The following is an 18919-nucleotide window of genomic DNA, read 5'->3' as shown; positions in this document are numbered from 1 at the left end:
AAGAAAACCTGACTAAACCCTTTGATAAATGTCTATATATATCGGGGAAAACCGGCCGTTACAAAACCCCTGACGGCCGTGACTAAATCGCATTGCAGCCTATGGGGTTTTGTAACTGCCCGTTTGCACCCGTATATGCCCGTAATTCATTACGGACGTTATACAGTGACGGGACATCGTGGCGGAAAAATGACTGCATGTAGTAATTTTTCCGCCACGATGTCCCGTCACTATATAACGTCCGTAAGGAATTGCGGGCATATACGGGTGCAAACGGGCAGTAACAAAGCCCCATAGGCTGCAATGCGATTTAGTCACGGCCGTCAGAGGTTTTGTAACGGCCGGTTTTCCCCGATATAGTGACGGAACTTCTGACGGAAGTTCCTAAACGGAACAATTTCATAGTGTGAAAGAGGCCTAAAACAGGTTAAAAGCGGCTATTAGAAAAATCCCATAGAATATAATGGGATTTTCTAACGGACGTATAGGATTTTGTTACTCCCGTTTTCAGCTTGTTTTCAGACGGAACTTCATACGGATGTTTAAAAACGATTTTTGTAGTTTGAAAGGAGCCTTATTATTACGTGTCGCAGCAGGGTGGTCATGTGACTCCTCTCTGGGGAAGCAGTGGGAGGTGCCCTGATTAATCCATCATCCATGTATAACCTGCAAACTTTTCTCCATACACCCTGTACAGTGCCTGTAGCAGAGGGCACAATGCAATAAGAAAACCTTTTTTTTTATATATATATTTTTTTTTTTAAATCAACTGGTGCCAAAAAAAAAAAAAAAAAAAAAAAAAAGTTACCATATATACTCGAGTATAAGCCGACCCGAGTATAAGCCGAGGCCCCTAATTTCAACCCAAAATCCCAGGAAAAGTTATTGACTCGAGTATAAGCCTAGGGTGGGAAATGCATCATCCCCCCCTGTCATCATCCAGACCCCCGTCATTAACATCCTCATCATCCTCACCGCCTGTCATCATCCAGACCCTCATCATCATCACCTGTCATCATCCCCTTGTCATCATCCCACCCCCCCCTTATCATCCCCTGTCATCATCCCCACCCCCCTTCATCATCCCCTTGTCATCATCCCACCCCCCCCTTATCATCCCCTGTCATCATCCCCACCCCCCTTCATCATCCCCTTGTCATCATCCCCACCCCCCTTCATCATCCCCTTGTAATCATCCCACACACACCCCTTCATCATCCCCACCCCCCTTCATCATCCCCTTGTAATCATCCCACACACCCCCCTTCATCATCCCCTTGTCATCATCCCCACCCCCCTTCATCATCCCCCCCCCCTTCATCATCCTCTTGTCATCATCCGCCCTCAGTGGTCTTCAACCTGCGGACCTCCAGAGGTTTCAAAACTACAACTCCCAGCAAGCCCGGGCAGCCATCGTCTGTCCGGGCTTGCTGGGAGTTGTAGTTTTGAAACCTCCGGAGGTTTGCAGGTTGAAGACCACTGCGGCCTTCAACATCATCCAGCCCCCTCTCACCCCCTTTAGTTCTGTACAGTACTTGCCTCCGCTCGGCGCTGGTCCGGTGCTGCAGGACTGTCCGGTGAGGAGGTCGTCCGGTGGGATAGTGGTTCCGGGCTGATATCTTCACCGGGGGGCGCCTCTTCTCCGCGCTGCGGGCCCAGAATAGAGGCGTTGCCTTGACAATGACGCAGAAGTACGTTGGTTATGAACGTACCTCTGCATCGTCGTCAAGGCAACGTGACTATTCTGGGGCCGGGCCCGAAGCACTTAGAAGAGGCCTCCCCGGTGAAGATAGCAGCCCGGAACCACTATCCCACCGGTGCACCTCCTCTCCGGACAGTCCTGCAGCACCGGACCAGCGCCGAGCGGAGGCGAGTACTGTACAGAACTAAAGGGGGTGAGAGGGGGCTGGATGATGTTGAAGGCCGCAGTGGTCTTCAACCTGCGGACCTCCGGAGGTTTCAAAACTACAACTCCCAGCAAGCCCGGACAGCCGATGGCTGCCCGGGCTTGCTGGGAGTTGTAGTTTTGAAACCTCTGGAGGTCCGCAGGTTGAAGACCACTGCGGGAGGAGAGTTCACTCGAGTATAAGCCGAGGGGGGTGTTTTCAGCACGAAAAATCGTGCTGAAAAACTCGGCTTATACTCGAGTATATACGGTAAACAGATTTGTAAATGACTTCTATTAAAAAATATTTGTCCTTCCAGCACTTATTAGCTGCTGTATGCTACAGAGGAAATTCTTTTCTTTTTGAATTTCTTTTTTGTCTTGTCCATAGTGCTCTCTGCTGACACCTGATGCCCGTATCAGAAACTGCCCAGAGCAGGAGAAAATCCCCATAGCAAACCTATGCTGCTCTGGACAGTTCCTGACACAAACAGAGGTGTCAGCAGAGAGCACTGTGGACAAGGCAAAAATGAAATACAAAAATAAAATAATTTCCTTTTTAGCATACAACTGCTAATAAGTACTGGAAGGATTAAGATTTTTAAATAGAAGTAATTAACAAATCTTTTTAACTTTCTGGCACCAGTTCATTTGAAAAAAAAAAAGTTTTCCACCGGAGTACCCATTTAAGGCAGCGCTTCCCAACCAGGGTACCTCCAGCTGTTGCAAAACTTCAACCCCCAGCATGTTGGGAGTTGTAGTTTTGCAACACCTGGAGGCACCCTGGTTGGGAAACACTGCCTTAAGGACACAGCCAATTTCTATTTTTGTATTTTTCTTCTTGCCTTTTGAAAGCCATCACTATTATTTTTAAACTGTCACATGAGACGCTGATTCTTATGATCCCTACCTTGGCCGGATCCGTCCGGCCGTTCGCCCGCAATCTTAGCTTTATTATACCTGGAAATGTGGCTGTAACTGGCACGGGCGGGGTTTCTGTAGCTTAACTGGCACTGACGTCAGCGCCGCCCGTCCGCAGCGCCGCCCACTTATGAATATTCATCCCCCCTCCCTCCAGCTCTCCCTCTCTTCGCCGCTCCTAACTGGACTTCACTGCGCATGTCAGAAAGGGACGCATGCACAGTGAGGACCAGTTAGGAGCGGCGAAGAGAGGGAGAGCTGGAGGGAGGGGGATGAATATTCATAAGCGGCGCTGCGGACTGGCGGCGCTGATGTCAGTGCCAGTTAAGCTACAGAAACCCCGCCCCATGCCAGTTACAGCCACATTTCCAGGTATAATAAAGGTAAGATTGCGGGCGAATGGACAGACGGATCCGGCCAAGGTAGGGATCATAGGAATCAGTGTCTCCTGCACTTCATCAGTACCTGTGGTTAGTGCAGGAGCAAATTGGTGACAGTTTTCCTTTAAGGCAATTACGCACGGTGATACCAAATATGTAATTTTTTTTTTGTAAAATAAGAAAAGGAGGGTCATTTTTATTAGGGAGGGGCTTTTATATAATTTTATCAGACTGACTGACCTGAGGAAGAAGGGGGAATCCCTTCGAAACACGTTGTCTTCGCGTTCGGAACAATAAACTTCCGGACGCTGGGGAGCGGAGCTCCGGAAGCAGGGCGGCGGAGTACCCCTTTAAATGGTGTACCTCACACCTACAGTATTTTGCGCAGATTTGATACCCAGGATTTTCTGCTGCAGATTTTAATGTGAACTAAAGGACTGCACAGAAAATCCTGTGCATCGAATCTGTGCAGAATACTGTACGTGCGAACGCACCATAAAGCTGCAAAATTGTGTTTGTTTTCTTTTCCAATTAGGCCCAAAATTATTATTTTTTTCGCGGTAGATTTTACGGTACGATGAGTGATGTCATCACAAAGTACAATTTTTCCTGCATTAAACAAACCCTCATATGACCCTCTAGGTCAGTGATCCCCAAACTGTGGCCCTCCAGATGTTGCAAAACTACAATTCCCAGCATGCCTGGACAGCCGTTGGCTGTCCAGGCATGCTGGGAATTGTAGTTTTGCAACATCTGGAGGGCCACAGTTTGGGGACCACTGCTCTAGGTAGAAATGTAAAGAGTTGAGAGAAAATAATGAAAACACCAAAATGAAAAATGCGTCCTAATGGGGTTATATGATACAAAGCTGGTGCCTGACGTCATGACGTCTCCATTCAAGGTCATGACGGAATCTCACGTCCCGTCCTGGGTCACATGGTAAGCGGTAGCCAATCTCCGTTATCCTTCACGCTGACATCCTCCCAGTCATTGGCTGGCACGTGATCAAACTCGTGTACGTGATTGGTTCCTGTTGGGCTCCTGGTGCGACGTCACTCTCGGCGGTGGCCATTGCAGTGTCCCGGCAAGTGAGGTTGGAGGTCGGAGAACGGGCAGGTGAGACTTCGCGGCAAGGGACGTGGCTGTTGGCCTGCTTGTGTTATCGGTATGACCGCTTCCGTCGTCCGGTAATGCAGGCGAATATAGTACGGTCTTGAAAGTTCTGACTCCCCTGTGTGCCTTATGTCAGTACGTTCAGGGGCCTGAGAGAGCCCGCTCTTCATTTCAATAAGTCCGAGTGTAAAGACTGGTGCCCTGCTTGGCACAGGAGAAGGTCTACCTTTGGTCTTGGTAGAACTTTCCAAACCAGGGTACATGCAAAACTACAACTGCCAGAATGCCCAGACAGCCTTCGGACATGCTGGGAGTTCTAGTTCTTCAACAGTTGCCTGCAGCTGTTGTAAAACTAATATATATATAATGGTACCCATAAAAGCAGTTCTCCAGTATAGCTCCCATGTGGATCCCTATACAGATGTGACACATGTAACTATTGATGCCTCCAGCTGCACTTTTTCCATCCACATCTATTGCTTTGCTTTGGTCTGTCTTGGCATGCTGGTAATTGTAGTCTTGTAACAGCGGAAGGCTTTCTGGGTGGGAAACGATGATCTTATCTGGTTGATCTTTCTGTAATGATATCTCATGTCCAGAGTTGTTCAGCACTGACATTGTGCATGCCCTTGTCTACCAAGGTGACACTTATACATCAGTCTTGTTTCTGTTAGGCCCCTTTAACAATGCCGTTGCTCCCCATCAAGAACTGCCGTTAAAGGTAACCAATCACTAGTTTTACCCTATATAATCAGTGGCAACACATAATAGAGGTTAATATCACGTGTTCTGCCATGTCTGGATGTCCGCTGGTACATCTATAAATGTGAAGTAAACAACTTTTATAAAAGGGCACATGCTGTATGTAAATGAGGCTCAGTTGGGCGTACGGCTGCTAATGTAGTCATGACTACCGGAGCAGTAATCGCGCCTATTCAGGCTCAAATGATACCTATCTAGGTGTGATTGAGCAGCTCAGTCAGGGTCTGATGTCATTTCTTAGGGGTAGGCTGCCAATCATGTCTAAATAGAAGTGATTAGAGCCTGAATCAGTGTGAGTACAGCGTGGGGAGCCGTGACTTCTTCAGCAGGCCGCATGCCTGGTGACTACTTGAGCATGCTTGGTGACTACTTGAGCATGCTTGGTGACTACTTAAGTCTCATTTACATACTGCATGTGACAGTTATTAAAGTTGTTTTTGCCACATTTACAGACATGCCAGCAGACATCCAAACATGGTAGGACACATGATATTAACCTCTATTACGTGTTGCCACTCGTTAAATATGGTAAAACTTAATGACGGGTTCCCTTTAACCCGTCTGGGACGAAGGGCGTATCCATACGCCCGTGGGAATTTCGGTCCCCGCCGCGCGCCGGGCGGGGACCGGGCCGGGGTGACTGCTGATATCTATCAGCAGGCACCCCGTGCAAATTCCCCGGGGGGGGGTCATTAGACCCCCCCCCCCCTCCCCCATGTCGACGATCGGCGCAAATCGCAAGTGAATTCACACTTTCGATTTGCGCCGATTCCGGGGTCTATGGTGACCCGGAATAGAAAGGGGATCGCGGGTGTCTAAGACACCCACGATCCCCCTAAAGCGATAGGAGTGAGGTGGCACGGGTGCCACCCCCTCCTATCCCTGCTATTGGTGGTCTAGACGCGACCACCAATAGCAGATCTGGGGCGGGGGTGGGGTTTACTTTTGTTTTCCTGCCTGCCCACCCACAATAGGCGGGGCAGAACGGGGAAAACGAAGACGAGCGGCGCCGACGTCCACTCCGGAAGCAGCGGAGCGACGGAGATCTGCGGCGGCGTGCGGCAGAAGACTGCTCCCTGGATGCCTAGCAACATCTAGAGGGCTACAGTCTGAGACCACTATAGTGGTCTCTAGACTGTAGCCCTCCAGATGTTGCAAAACTACAACTCCCAGCATGCCCAGACAGCTGTTTGCTGTGTGGGCATGCTGGAATTTGCAACAGCTGGAGGTCTGCAGTTTAGAGACCACTGCACAGTGATCTCTATACTGTCTCGGCATGCTGGGAGTTGTAGTTGCATACCTCCAGCTGTTGCATAACTACAACTCCCAGCATGCACGGTCTGTCATGTACAGGCTACATTCACACGGGCGGGTTTACAGCAAGTTTTCGCCGCAGCGCAAATTCCTAGCGGGAAACTCTCCGTAACCTGCCAGTGTGACTGTACCCTAAAAACACTACACTACACTAACACATAATAAAGAGTAAAACACTACATATACACCCCTTACACTGCCCCCCCCCCCCCAATAAAAATGAAAAACATATTGTACGGCAGTGTTTCCAAAACGGAGCCTCCAGCTGTTGCAAAACAACAACTCCCAGCATTTCCGGACAGCCACTGACTGTCCAGGCATGCTGGGAGTTTAGCAACAGCTGGAGGCACCCTGTTTGGGAATCACGGTCGTAGAATACCCCTATGTCCACCCCTATGCAATCCCTAATTTAGTCCTCAAATGCGCATGGTGCTCTCTCACTTTGGAGCCCTGTCATATTTCAAGGAAACAGTTTAGGGCCACATATGGGGTATTTCTGTACTTGGGAGAAATTACACTACAAATTTTGGTTTTTTTTTTTCTCCTTTTACCCCTTATGAAAAGGAAAAGTTGGGGTCTACACCAGCCTGTTAGTGTAAAAAAAAAAAAAATGTTACACTAACATGCTGGTGTTGCCCTTTACTTTTTATTTTCACAAGAGGTAAAAGGAAAAAAAGACCCCCAAAATTTGTAACGCAATTTCTCCTGAGTACGGAAATACCCCATATGTGGGCATAAAATGCTCTGCGGGCGCACAACAAGGCTCAGGAGTGAGGGCGCACTATGTACATTTGAGGCCGAAATTGGTGATTTGCACAGGGGTGGATGATTTTACAGCGGTTCTGACATAAACCCAAAAAAATAAATACCCACATGTGATCCCATTTTGGAAACTACACCCCTCACGGAATGTAACAAGGGGTACAGTGAGCATTTACGCCCCACAAGTGTCTGACAGATTTTTGGAACAGTGATCCGTGAAAATGAAAAATGTAATTTTTTTGTTTGCACAGCCCACTGTTCCAAAGATCTGTCAAACGCCAGTGGGGTGTAAATGCTCACTGTACCCCTTATTACATTCCGTGAGGGGTGTAGTTTCCAAAATGGGGTCACATGTGGGGGAGTCCATGTACCACGAACATAAAGTAGAATATGTCACGAAAAAACTGTCTCGGAATCAAATTTACAAGTAGAAGCATCCTAGAGTTATTAATGCTTAAAGTGACAGTGGTCAGATTTGCAAAAAATGCTCCCGTCCTTAGGGTCATGATGGGCTCCGTCCCCAAGGGGTTAAAGTGTGTGTGTGTGTGTATATGTATGTGATATATATATATATATATATATATATATATATATATATATATATATATATATATTTGTGACTTAAATGTCCGCTCTCATGATGGGGAGCAACCGGCAATAGGCATCTGTTTATATACGTGGATGTGCAGGTAGTCACGTCACAAAACCACAGAAATGACAATACAAGAAGGGCATATACCATATTACTAAGAAAACATGGGGTGGAATTGCATGAATGCACACCATGGAAATTCTGCCGAGCGGAATTCCACTTGCAGCAGCATCCCACTGTTTTCAATGTGATTCTGCTGCACTGTGCAGCATGTTCATTCTTTGGCCAGAATCTGCCTAGAACTGCATTGCAGTCATTTTGGGATGTGTGGCCGTGTATTCTGCTGACAATTGTGCAGGTTCGTGGCTGACTCTTATGCATCTTTCTTTTCTGCATTGGTATTCAAGCTGTGGCTCCCCACCTGTTGGGAGGCTATAGTTCACAACCTACGGCCACTTCATGCAGGCAGAATCTGGCCGCCTGATCCAAGGATCTGATGGCAAAACTGACAGCAGGGCAGCACTTGAAGCAGTAATACGGAGGCCGGGTTCACAAATATCTGGCTCAGTGAACCCAGTCTAAAACTTGTCACAACTGGTGACAAAATGCATCAGTTGAGTAGTTTAGGATCCGGCTCCCATTATTTGGTAACACTGCTCTGCCATATAGTGATACTGATAATCTGTGACCTTTCAGGCCGATAGCTGATAATTTATACCGATATTCCCAATCCACCGACCCCTCTCCCCCCCCCCCCCCCGGCCCTGCAGAAGCCGATGCAGATCAATGATTTATAGCTGGCACTTTAAATCAATTAACTGCAGCAGCTTTTGCGGGGCCAGAGGCCGCTGCTCCCCGCTTCTCTCCCCCTGCCTGTCCTGGGATCCTCCCTAGTCCAACCACCACCGCCACTGCCCCATTGCCTCCCCCATCCCCGGTTTTATAATTACCGGGGTCCGCGCTACTTCTGGCTCCGGCGGCATCCTGAGCTGTCACTGTGCGCACTGACGGTGACGTTGCATTGAGGACGTCACTCGTCATTGCGCTGCGCAGCGCACAGCAATAGCGCAGGACATCTCAGGAGCCAGAAGTAGCGCGGACCCCGGGAACAGGTAATTATAAAATCGGATGGGGGAGACAATGGGGCAGCGGCGGTCTCTGGCTGGGGCATTATCAGCAAGGTAATTGCCGATACCGATAATGTCCAAAATCGTGAATATCGGCCAAACCGATAATCGGTTGATCCCTACTTCCGAGGCCCAGTACTGGAGATCGCTGGGGGTCTCAGCAGTCGGACCCCCGCAATCTAAAACTTATCCTGGATATCTCCTTTAAGCTGCTTTGAAGCAAGCGTAGGAGCTGTGAGTGTCAGCTACTATCAGTTGCCAGACACTAACTGCTTATCACAGCATTTAGTCCTTTTCGACGCCATGATCAATGCCGATCATGGTGTCTTAAGTGAAAGTGGAAGTTGCCAGTAGCTTAAAGGGGTTATCCAGGAAAAAACTTTTTTTTTTTTAAATATCAACTTGCTCCAGAAAGTTACAGATTTGTAAATTACTTCTATTAAAAAATCTTAATCCTTTCAGTACTTATGAGCTGCTGAAGTTAAGGCTGTTCTTTTCTGTCTAAGTCCTCTCTGATGACACGTGTCTCGGGAAACGCCCAGTTTAGAAGCAAACCTCTTCTACTCGGTGCAGTTCCCAAGACAAGCAGAGATGTCAGCAGAGAGCACTGTTGTCAGACAGAAAACAACAACTCAACTTCAGCATCTGATAATTATTGAAAGGATTAAGATTTTTTTTAATAGAAGTAACTTACAAATCTGTTTAACTTTCTGGAGCCAGTTGATATATATATCAACTGGCTCCAGAAAGTTTAATATATATATATATATATATATATATATATATATATAATATAGTTATATATATTATAAAATATATATATATAAAGTTTTTCCCTGGAATACCCCTTTAATGGAGCTCAAACTGAACCCCTGCAATTAGATCGCAGGGGTACTGTGAGATAAAATGTTGGAGTGTCCCCTTTCCTACCGCCCTTCACTTATGTACCAGGTTAGATCAGTGGATTGCAGATCACACTGTATAATGCTACAGTGAATTATACAGTGCATTATACAGTGCATGCAGTCTAATGCTTGCATATAAAAGTCCCCTATGGGGTTTTAAAAAGTATAAAATAAAAGCAAATTCCTAAAATTATATATTCCCCCCCCTCCCCCCAAAAAAAACCAAATCAAATCCCCCTTATTTTCCCAATTAAGAAAAAAAGGGGGTAAAAATTACCATATTTGGGATCGCCGTATGACTAAATGTCCAAACTATTTAAATATGTCTATGCTCCCGCAGGGTAAACTGTATGAACGTAAGAAAAAATGCCAAAAATCTAGAATACTGATCACATTAAATATCAGGAAAAAAATTTAAATAATCCAAAAGTCCCATCGAAACAAAAATGGTAGCGATAAAAACTACAGATTACTGAGCCAAAAAATGAGCCCTCATAGTACAATAATTGAAAAATGATATAAATTGGGTAACATTTTAATCACCTTGACCTACAGAATAAAGATAATGTATCAATTTTACCATATAGTGTACTGCTTAAAACCAATACATTTTATGGTAAAATGAAAGATTTAATTACAAAGTACAAAAAACAGCCCTCATATGGGTCTGTAGGTAAAAAAAAAAAAGAGTTATGGATTTTAAAAGTAGAGGAGGAAAAACGAAAACGCAAATATGAAAATTGGCCTGGTCCAAAGGCCAAAATGGGCCATGTCCTTGTTTACACCAGGGTCAGTTTTTCATTTACTAGGAGGAAAAATGTAAACCTGGCACACCAATCTCAACACGAAATATATATTGTGGATGCTTACACAGACATCTCTAACAGTTCCTAATGTAGGCCCTTTTTTTTCTTTCTGTGTTTTGTGCTTTTGGTTTTCAGTTCCTAATCATGGCGGGTCGAAGAGCTGCAATCAAGGCTGTGGACTGGTTGGCGTTTGTAGAAAGAGTTCCTCCTAACCAGAAGGCAATGTTCAATGCACTGAAGACTCGCAGTGATTCCATAGCTGCAAAGTGAGAACAGATTACCAGCCTAAACATCCATATGTAATATTATGTGACGCATGTTTTTTACTTTTACTGCCCGCCGATAACTGCAGCTAAACATCCACGCCGGTGCTTCTCTTACCAGGTTGTTTGATTTCCCCACTACAGTGTTCTGATTCCACCTCTTGCCCACATGGCCAATGCTGCGACTGTCCACATCCTGTAGCTACTGCTGTGTGGACCAGAAGACACTTTCCCTAAGCATCTGAGACACTTGATGTTAAAGGGGTTGTCCATCCCCCAAAATATAGGGTTAGCACAGGGTAATGTAAAAAAAAGTCATACTTGCCTGCCCTGGTCCCCTGCTGCTGCTGAACTGGTGTTCCATGTCCCAGGTTCTCTCTACTTTCTTGTTTTGTGATGTTTGACCCCACAAAAACTTGCCGTTCAATCTGCAACTTCTACCCTATCTTTAGGATAGGGGATAAGTTTTCAATCCTGGAATTCTCCTTTAACTCTGTCTGACCTTAACCATATCTTTATTGACCTTTCTTTGTACAGTGGGGCACAGTCATGTTGGAACAGAAAAGGGCTTTCCCCAAACTGTTTCCGCAAAATTGGATTAAAGCATTAAGATTTACCTTCACTGGAATGAAGGAGCTTCGGCTAACCCACTCAACAACTCTATAGCATTGTATTCACTAAGTGTCACTCACCACTGCCCACGTCTCATTGGCACATCGGTGTATATACTGCTATAGCGGGGAGTCTGATGGTGAAGATACGGGTGGTGCGTGAATGTCAACATCCAAATGAAGAGAGAAAAGGAAAAACGCACTCACCCTCAATGCTTCACTTGCAAATGTTTTTTGTCCCGAGTCTTGTGTGAACAAAGACAAGTTGAGAATGCAGTCTCTTCAAATCTATTCGAGAGAGTCCTGTGGAATGGTTTCTAAAGGTGTCATTTTGATGGGCTGTTCGATGTCAGGGTGGAATTGGACGCAATGTCTGGAAACTCTGTGCAATGAAAATCTGTTACGAATATTGTAGCGGTGTTTATTTAATCTGCTGTGTTATCCTTACGACATATTGAAGTGAGCATATGCATTGTAATACATAAATGACATATTCAGACTGGCATGTCAATCAAGTTTTTACGTTAAAAAAAATTGAAAATTAAAAAAAAAAAAAAAATTGAGTTTTCTGGCCATGTGTAATTTCTTTTCTTTTGCACTTGTAACTCCCTGGTTTGATTAAAAATCCTCTTTCTTTATATTTTTTTGATCATGTTGTCCCATTTGGCTGGGGGCCAAATACAGAGAATTTTTAGAATAAGCTGTGCTGTAAAGAAATTACACATGGTCAGACAACTATTACTTAAAAAAAAAAAAAGTGAATTTTTTTTTAACATAAAAACTCGATTAACATGCGAGTCTGATTATGTAATATATGTATTACAATGCATATGCTCCCTTCAATATGTAGGAAGAACAACACAGCAGATTAAATAAACCCTGCTACAATATTCATAACAGATTTCCATTGCGCCCAATTCCACCCGGACATCGAACAGCCCATTGCCAAATACAGCATCCCTCGGAGCGTGTATGTATACTACGCATCTTGGATTTTTATCCGGCGATCCGGTCATGATGCTCTCTCATAGTAACATAGTTCATGAGGTTGAAAAAAGAACAGACAATCAAGTTCAACTTATAACCCTAATAATCCCCTCTGCGCATGCTCCCAGCACTGCCCATTTACAAGTTTACACTTCCACAGTGAGCTCTTTTTGTAATACAACACTGCCATCTACTGGTGGCTTTGCTGTACTGACACCACCACTTTTATCTCCTTGCCGAAATGAATCAACTTTATGAATGAATGGTAATGCTTTATATGAAGTGTATGTATATGTATATATATATATATATATATATATATATATATATATATATATATATATATATATATATATATATATATATATATATATATATATATATTATAAATATACATTTCATGCACAGTACATTTTGTGTTTTCGCCTGTATTTTTTTGCACATGGCCGTTTTCCGGAAATCCGGAAGTGGTCAAACTGTCTCTATAAATGTGTGCCTTGCCATGCAAACTGTATGCCTGATGAAGATCCCTATCCGGGATCGAAACACATTGCAAATAAAATACTTTGGCACCAGCGCCTTCATTATAGGAACTTTATTTCCCAAAATTTCCATATTGCACTTCCACCGGATAGACTGACGCCACCCCAGGAAGTTCCTTGAGGCAGCGGTCCAGCCATTCCTTTCCATTCCAGACGCTACTGTAGGTGTTGTGCCCTGAGCGCAACACCTAAGCGTAAGAGCCCATCTTTGTCTCTCTTCGGATACTCCCGCCAAACGGCCCTCACTAGGGGTGCACCTCTTGTTGCACAGAAACTCCGCTGCAGCAGAGTCATGTTGAATTCAGGATTATTATAATAATTTAGTGGGTGTTGGGCGGAGAAACAAACAGGAAGGTGGAAGCTGGAGATCTCGCTGTCGAAAGGAACCAGGTGAGTCCGGATATGTAGAAAACAGGTTTCTTTATTATGGAATATATTACAATACACGCAACACGTTTCAAGATCAATCCAGTCTTTTCATCACGCCTGATCAAAAGACTGGATTGGTCTTGAAACATTTTGCGTGTATTGTAATATATTCCATAATAAAGAAACCTGTTTTCTACATATCCAGACTCACCCGGTTCCTTTCGACAGCGAGATCTCCAGCTTCCACCTTCCTGTTGGTTTCTACGCCCTCCATTGTGCCAGTTAGCGTAGGAAGCTGCTGCAGTTGAATCTCTCCGTATACACACATGCTTCAGAGTGTTGTGCCTCCTCAGCACAACACTATATCAGGTGAGTGAGTACTTTAGCAGTTTCGTTCTCACCTTGTTTGCCTTAGGATTCCTTACAGGGAGCGCTCCTTGTGTCTTTTTGTTTTGATAATTTAGTGGGTGAGTGGATAGCATTGCTTCTGTAAATGTCTTCCACCTGCTATCCATCCACCCACTGCAGTATAGCCATGCCCTCTGGAGACCATGTGACATATTGTCCCGGGCTGCATAGAACTCTGGCAAAGGCCAGAGACAACCATAAAATAAAAAGCATTTTTGGGGATGGATCCTGTGCATGAAAATATGAGGGGCACAGAGGGAACTGGGGCATATGACATGGCATCAATGACTCAATATTATAAATTTGCATCATGGGCACTGGCTGAAGGGGGGGGGGGGAGGAAATCCTGAAATATTCCTTTTAAGTGCCCGTAAACCAGGATGTCATGCTCACATTGGACTGGAAAGCTTAGATATGGTAAGTTGTAATGTTAAATTATGGTGTACATTTATCATGGTCTGTTAGATGTGTTTTACAGTCAATAATTTTCAAGTGCTCACGTGCATCAAATTTATGAAATGGCGCAGAGCATATGATAAATTTGCTGTGTGGCTAAAAGTTGGAAAAAAAAAAATCACACGCAATGCTTGTTTTCGTTTTTTCTTTTTGCACCAAACCAAAGAAAAAAAAGGTCTAAATCCCTTGATATATTCCCCTATGTGTGTGTATTGGTCTCTTTTAGAGATGAGCGAACTTACAGTAAATTCGATTCGTCACGAACTTCTCGGCTCGGCAGTTGAGGACTTATCCTGCATAAATTAGTTCAGCTTTCAGGTGCTCCGGTGGGCTGGAAAAGGTGGATACAGTCCTAGGAAAGGGTCTCCTAGGACTGTATCCACCTTTTCCAGCGCACCTGAAAGCTGAACTAATTCATGCAGACTAAAGTCATCAACTGCCGAGCCGAGAAGTTCGTGACTAATCGAATTTACTGTAAGTTCGCTCATCTCTAGTCTCTTTGACTCGTTCATCTGTTTGATATGGAGTTCTTTATATTGCAACCAACTGGGTAACTCCTATAATTTACTTTATCAGGTTGACCTCTCTCCCAGACAAGCCTCCTGCCATTGATTGGGCTTTGTATCGTTCTGCAATAGCCAAGGCGGGCTTAGTGGATGAGTTTGAGACAAAGGTAATGTTCACGTGCTGCCCTTGTCTACAGTTATTATAGAAACGCTAACATCTGTTTCAATAAAATATTGATGTTTTTCCAGTTCAAGGCCGTTACTGTCCCAGAGCCAAAGGACACCCTGACTGATAAGATTAATGCACAGGAGCAAGAAGCTGTAAGTAAAGAATATGTAGCTATATCTGAGTTATATGGGTTATAGGTTGGAAGCTGCTACTGCTGCTGTTTACTTTGTGGATTGTGCTTACCTTAGTACAGTGTTTCCCAACCAGGGTGCCTCCAGCTGTTGCAAAACTACAACTCCCAGCATGCCCGGACAGCCGTAGGCTGTCCGTGCCTGCTGGGAGTTGTAGTTTTGCAACAGCTGGAGGCACCCTGGTTGGGAAACACTGCTTAGTTTAAGTGCCTGGGTTCACATCTAAAGTTAACCTAAATACATATTGTTACACCCCCCTCCCCAGGTCTGCCTGTTTTAATTGTGTGCATACAAGTCTGTAATGTATTTAAAGTCAATGTATACCTTTTTATTTTTTTATTAGTTTTATGGACAAAGCTTAAATGTAAAGATAAATTGTGCTTAAAATAAAAAAAATTGTTTATGATGGCTTATTTAATAATTTTCCCTATTTAATTTGAAAGAATAAAGCCGCTCTAGCCTATATTGAAGAATCCAAAGCCAGGGTGGGACAGTATGAGAAAGAGGTGAGTAGTATCTGTAATGTCTGTTTGTCATCTTTGAGAAAGCCACGTATAGTGGCGAAACATGTAGGGTGTAGCAGCATATAGATTTTTAGTAAGCACTATTGTCCTCTGAATATAAGTGAGAGGCAGTGCACACTGCAGGTGCAACTGCCTCCATATTGGTACATTTGAGCCATTAATCAGTGCTGGTTCATCGCTCTCCAATATAAATAAACTACCGTATATACTCGAGTATAAGCCGAGTTTTTCAGCACGATTTTTCGTGCTGAAAACACCCCCCTCGGCTTATACTCGAGTGAACTCCCCCACCCGCAGTGGTCTTCAACCTGCAGACTTCCAGAGGTTTCAAAACTACAACTCCCAGCAAGCCAGGGCAGCCATCGGCTGTCCGGGCTTGCTGGGAGTTGTAGTTTTGAAACCTCCGGAGGTCCGCAGGTTGAAGACCACTGCGGCCTTCAACATCATCCAGCCCCCTCTCACCCCCTTTAGTTCTGAGTACTCACCTCCGCTCGGCGCTGGTCCGGTCCTGCAGGGCTGTCCGGTAAGGAGGTGGTCCGGTGAGGAGGTGGTCCGGGCTGCTATCTTCACCGGGGAGGCCTCTTCTAAGCGCTTCGGGCCCGGCCTCAGAATAGTCACGTTGCCTTGACAACGACGCAGATGCGTCGTTGTCAAGGCAACGGCTCTATTCCGGGCCGGAAGCGCGGAGAAGAGGCGCCCCCGGTGAAGATAGCAGCCCGGACCACCTCCTCACCGGACCACCTCCTTACCGGACAGCCCTGCAGGACCGGACCAGCGCAGAGCGGAGGTGAGTACTCAGAACTAAAGGGGGTGAGAGGGGGCTGGATGATGTTGAAGGCCGCAGTGGTCTTCAACCTGCGGACCTCCGGAGGTTTCAAAACTACAACTCCCAGCAAGCCCGGACAGCCGATGGCTGCCCGGGCTTGCTGGGAGTTGTAGTTTTGAAACCTCTGGAGGTCCGCATGTTGAAGGCCGCAGTGGTCTTCAACCTGCGGACCTCCGGAGGTTTCAAAACTACAACTCCCAGCAAGCCCGGACAGCCGATGGCTGCCCGGGCTTGCTGGGAGTTGTAGTTTTGAAACCTCTGGAGGTCCGCAGGTTGAAGACCACTGAGGGTGAATGATGAGAAGAGGATGATGAAGGGGGGGGGGGGGTGTGGGGATGATGAAGGGGGGTGGGGATGATGAAGGGGGGGGGGGGTGTGGGATGATGAAGGGGGGATGTGTGGGATGATAAGGGGATGTGTGGGATGATGACAAGGGGATGATGAAGGGGGGATGTGTGGGATAAGGGGATGTGTGGGATGATGACAAGGGGATGATGAAGGGGGGATGTGTGGGATAAGGGGATGTGTGGGATGATGACAAGGGGAAGGGGATGATGAAGGGGGGATGTGTGGGATGATGACAAGGGGATGATGAGGATGTTAATGACGGGTCTGGATGATGACAGGGGGGGGATGAGGTATTTCCCACCCTAGGCTTATACTCGAGTCAATAACTTTTCCTGGGATTTTGGGTTGAAATTAGGGGTCTCGGCTTATACTCGGGTCGGCTTATACTCGAGTATATACGGTAGTTCTTGTCAGTAAAAACAGTTCTTCACAAATAAATAGTGGACTGTAAATATCAGTGGAGAATATATGTGGTTTTAATCTCCTTCCTCTGTATTAAAGTAACAATAAATGTAAATTTTTTTTGAGAGAAGGGAACATGAGGGGTTAAGTGCCTTATGGGCACAATTATTAGACTGCTTTGCACTTTAACCCCTTAACTACGCAGGACGTATATTTACGTCCTGCGCCGGCTCCCGCGATATGAAGCGGCTGGGACCCCGCGGCTAATACCACACATCGCCGATCGCGGCAATGTGCGGTATAAACCCTTTAGAAGCCGCTTCTAAAGTGAAACTATCCCGGCTAGTCAGTCGGGCTGTTCGGGACCGCCGCGGTGAAATCACGTCGTCCCGAACAGCTTACAGGACACCGGGAGGGCCCTTACTTGCCTCCTCGGTGTCCGATTGATGAATGACTGCTCCGTGCCTGAGATCCAGGCAGGAGCAGTCAAGCGCCGATAACACTGATCACAGGCGTGTTAATACACGCCTGTGATCTGTGTAAAAGATCAGTGTGTGCAGTGTTATAGGTCCCTATGGGAGCTATAACACTGCAAAAAAAAAGTGTTGATAAAGGTCATTTAACGCCTTCCCTAATAAGTTAGAATCACCCCCCTTTTCCCATAAAAAAAAATAAGACAGTGTAAATAAAAACAAACATGTGGTATTGCCGCATGCGTAAATGTCCAAACTATAAAAATATATTGTTAATTAAACCACACTGTCAATGGCGTACACGCAAAAAAATTCCAAAGTCCAAAAAAGCGTATTTTGGTCACTTTTTTTATACCATTAAAAAATGAATAAAAAGTCTGATCAAAACAAAAATTGTACTGATAAAAACTTCAGATCACGGCGCAACAAATCAGTCCTCATACCGCCCTGTACGTGGAAAAATAAAGTTATAGGGGGTCAGAAGATGACAATTTTAAACGTATACATTTTCCTGCATGTAGTTATGATTTTTTTCCAGAAGTACGACAAAATTAAACCTATATAAGTAGCGTATCATTTTATTCGTATGGACCTACAGAATAATGTGTAATTTTTACCGAAATATGCACTGCGTAGAAACGGAACCCCCCAAAATTTACAAAATTGAGTTTTTTCTTCGATTTTGTCGCACAATGACTTTTTTTTTCCGGTTTCGCCGTGAATTTTTGGGTAAAATTACTAATGTCACTGCAAAGTAGAATTGGTGACGCAAAAAATAAGCCATAATATGGATTTTTAGGTGGAAAATTAAAAGGGTTATGATTTTTAAAAGGTAAGGAGGAAAAAACGAAAGTGCAAAAACTGAAAAACCCTGAGTCCTTAAGGGGTTAAGCTTGCCTCCCTCAAACACTGCTGTTTTAAAGGGGTACTCTGGTACTAGACATTTTATCCCATATCCACAGAATAGGGAATACGATGTGTAATTTCTGGGGGTCTGAAGTTAAAATCATAGATGTGGCTAGATTTATAGTAGAGTTCTAAATGTTCTTGGTTATTGCAATAAGAAGTCTAACAATTTATCATATCATGCAGCTGGTAAAGTTTAGCAACATGATTCCCTTCGACCAGATGACCATTGAAGATGTAAATGAAGCTTTCCCAGAGACCAAGCTTGATAAAGAGAAGCATGTCTACTGGCCACACAAGCCCATCTCTGAGTTATAAACTGTACTGTTTATCTATCTATACTAGAAGTCAATAAATCCTGTTGTAATGTA

General features: G+C 45.0%; 1 protein-coding gene across 3 annotated transcripts in view; it reads left to right on the top strand.

Moving 5' to 3' along the window:
* ATP5PD (ATP synthase peripheral stalk subunit d) overlaps positions 1 to 18919 on the top strand; it is a 19986-nt gene extending 1067 nt beyond the window's left edge. For 2 of the 3 annotated variants that reach the window (XM_056550302.1, XM_056550303.1), the window contains exons 2-6: positions 10703 to 10833; positions 14780 to 14876; positions 14959 to 15030; positions 15513 to 15575; positions 18735 to 18919. In XM_056550302.1, the coding sequence (XP_056406277.1) occupies positions 10712 to 10833; positions 14780 to 14876; positions 14959 to 15030; positions 15513 to 15575; positions 18735 to 18866 (486 nt within the window). In that variant the 5' untranslated portion in view covers positions 10703 to 10711 and the 3' untranslated portion in view covers positions 18867 to 18919. Of the gene's footprint in view, positions 1 to 4144; positions 4303 to 10702; positions 10834 to 14779; positions 14877 to 14958; positions 15031 to 15512; positions 15576 to 18734 lie in introns of those variants that run through there. The other variant, XM_056550301.1, reaches the window with a different exon arrangement.

Source organism: Hyla sarda, chromosome 13 (assembly GCF_029499605.1).
Source record: "Hyla sarda isolate aHylSar1 chromosome 13, aHylSar1.hap1, whole genome shotgun sequence".
NCBI lineage: Eukaryota > Metazoa > Chordata > Amphibia > Anura > Hylidae > Hyla > Hyla sarda.
This window is presented reverse-complemented; position numbering and strand designations above follow the sequence as displayed.